Here is a 1,910-nt window from a genome sequence, read left to right as displayed (position 1 = left end):
CCCTACAGATTGCTAATGAAGGTGTCATCACCTTAGGCATTAGGGAAATGCAACTATAACTGTTTTAAATGTTTCTCAAGTTTAAGTACTTCTCCATTTCATTAATATTTGAATGAAAAACACTTTGGGGGCCGGAAAGTAAAGAAAACTTATTGGACCAGTTTATACGGAAAAGTGTGACTTTGACAGTTAGGTGCACTCATAAAAGAAGTTTTATATGTTGGTGAAACTGCCCACCACCACTCATGAATATTTTGTTCAGATTAAAATATCTTCTAGAACATCCTGGGTAGGACTCCATGTGTCTAAGTCTCAGCCTGTGCTGCTGATGGGATGAAAAGCAGGAGCCTGGAAAGGACTGGAAGCAATATGTTAGGAGACTTCTCAATCAGCTAATCTACTCCAAAAAGCCTGCATCAGCACATCCAGAGTACCTCTCTGAGCAAGCTGGATCAGACCTGTCTGCACCACTGCTTGCTGTGCAGACACACCTAGAGACAGAACAGAAGCTAAAACTGAAAGGACAGCACCCTCATTTCATTTGAGGCGCATCTGCACACAGAGTATTTTCTCTTTTAGGTTCCTACCACCTAAAGTGCTGTTTGCAGTGATATTTGGAAATTAAGTCAAATGTGGAATATGATTTTACATGGCAGATAGTCTATTAACACACATACCTCATGCTGCTTTTCAGCAATATTCACTGCATCTAGTGCAAAGATCACTTCTCTGGCTCCTACATACAGAACATTTTTGTCTTCATTTAACAGCAAGGTTGAATAATTTGACACTTCAGATTCATGAAAATGTATCAGCTGGACCTCTGTTGAAATGAAAGAAAAACAGCACCACATGAAGAAACACGATCACTTAGGGCCAAGTTTATGGGAAATTTTTTAAAAGTTGTCTAACAATCCATGTAACAGACAAGACACTACTCAGAAGCTTGATTCAGCAGAAACAGCTGCTCTCATCATCAACATCAGAATCACTGGTCTCCACATTCACATTCAATTTCAAATGTGTAAATATTTCCTCTTGTAGAGATCCCTATAGCTCATGCCCTTCTGCATTTTTTTTCCTACCTGTTAATTCTCTTTTTTCTAACCTTCCATTTTGCACCTCCACCCATCAGGTCCTTCCTCACCTTTTCCCTTCCACGTACCTACCTACTGTGGAAAATCAGGTCAGTCACCCCTCACTTGCAACTCCCCCAAACAAATCTCACAAGAAATTCTGCACCTTAAAAGACAACACTTCAGCATATTACCATAGCAGTAGGAAGACATAGAAGCTAAAGAGGAACCACTTACAGAGTCAATAAGCTGCTTTTTAAGTGGAGACCAGAGACAAACTGCAAATTATTGAAAGAAATAACATGAGGGCAGATCAAGATGAAAAGGGAGAGGATAAGAGGGAGAAAGGGGGGAAGAAGAGTTGAGGGAGACAGTGGAACAAAGAAGCAGGCAGACTGGAACAGAACGGCTTTGAGAAAGATGACACAAAATGACTAATACACGGCAATATTTTTTCTGCATGTACAACCATAATGGAAAAGTGACTGAAAGCCTGGGGGACTGTATTTTGTGCAGGAGACTACCATAAAATTAACGAAAGTGTGACTATTTAAGATACAGACAGAAAATAATGTATTACTGCTCCCAATTCTAACATTAGAAATTGCACGTTTTCAACTAGAATACTCAGAAAACATACATTTTAAATTAGATTCTCAAGCATATAATTTAAAAAAATCTTTTACTTGGCATGACAATTTTCCCCAAATTGATAAACTGGTTCATACAACTCTGCATGTTCATTCTTCCTCTGAACTAAATTCCCCCTCCTACTCAAAGTAGGCTTCCCATATTTAAATGCAAAAAATCTTTAGCCATCAGAGATAGGGAGAA

At 39.0% G+C, this 1,910-nt stretch overlaps 1 protein-coding gene across 1 annotated transcript in view; it reads right to left on the bottom strand.

Moving 5' to 3' along the window:
- The window catches only part of SEMA4D (sema domain, immunoglobulin domain (Ig), transmembrane domain (TM) and short cytoplasmic domain, (semaphorin) 4D), an 18,871-nt gene that overhangs the window by 15,670 nt on the left and 1,291 nt on the right, over window positions 1-1,910 (bottom strand). Inside the window, exon 2 of the mRNA XM_010187935.1 lies at window positions 678-823. Within this exon, the coding sequence (XP_010186237.1) occupies window positions 678-823 (146 nt within the window). The remainder of the gene's footprint in view (window positions 1-677; window positions 824-1,910) is intronic.

The sequence above is a fragment of the Mesitornis unicolor genome, unplaced genomic scaffold (assembly GCF_000695765.1).
Source record: "Mesitornis unicolor isolate BGI_N332 unplaced genomic scaffold, ASM69576v1 scaffold29317, whole genome shotgun sequence".
In the NCBI taxonomy this organism is placed as follows: Eukaryota; Metazoa; Chordata; class Aves; order Mesitornithiformes; family Mesitornithidae; genus Mesitornis; species Mesitornis unicolor.
The sequence above is the reverse complement of the archived record's forward strand: the minus strand, read 5'-3'. Positions and strand labels throughout refer to the sequence as shown.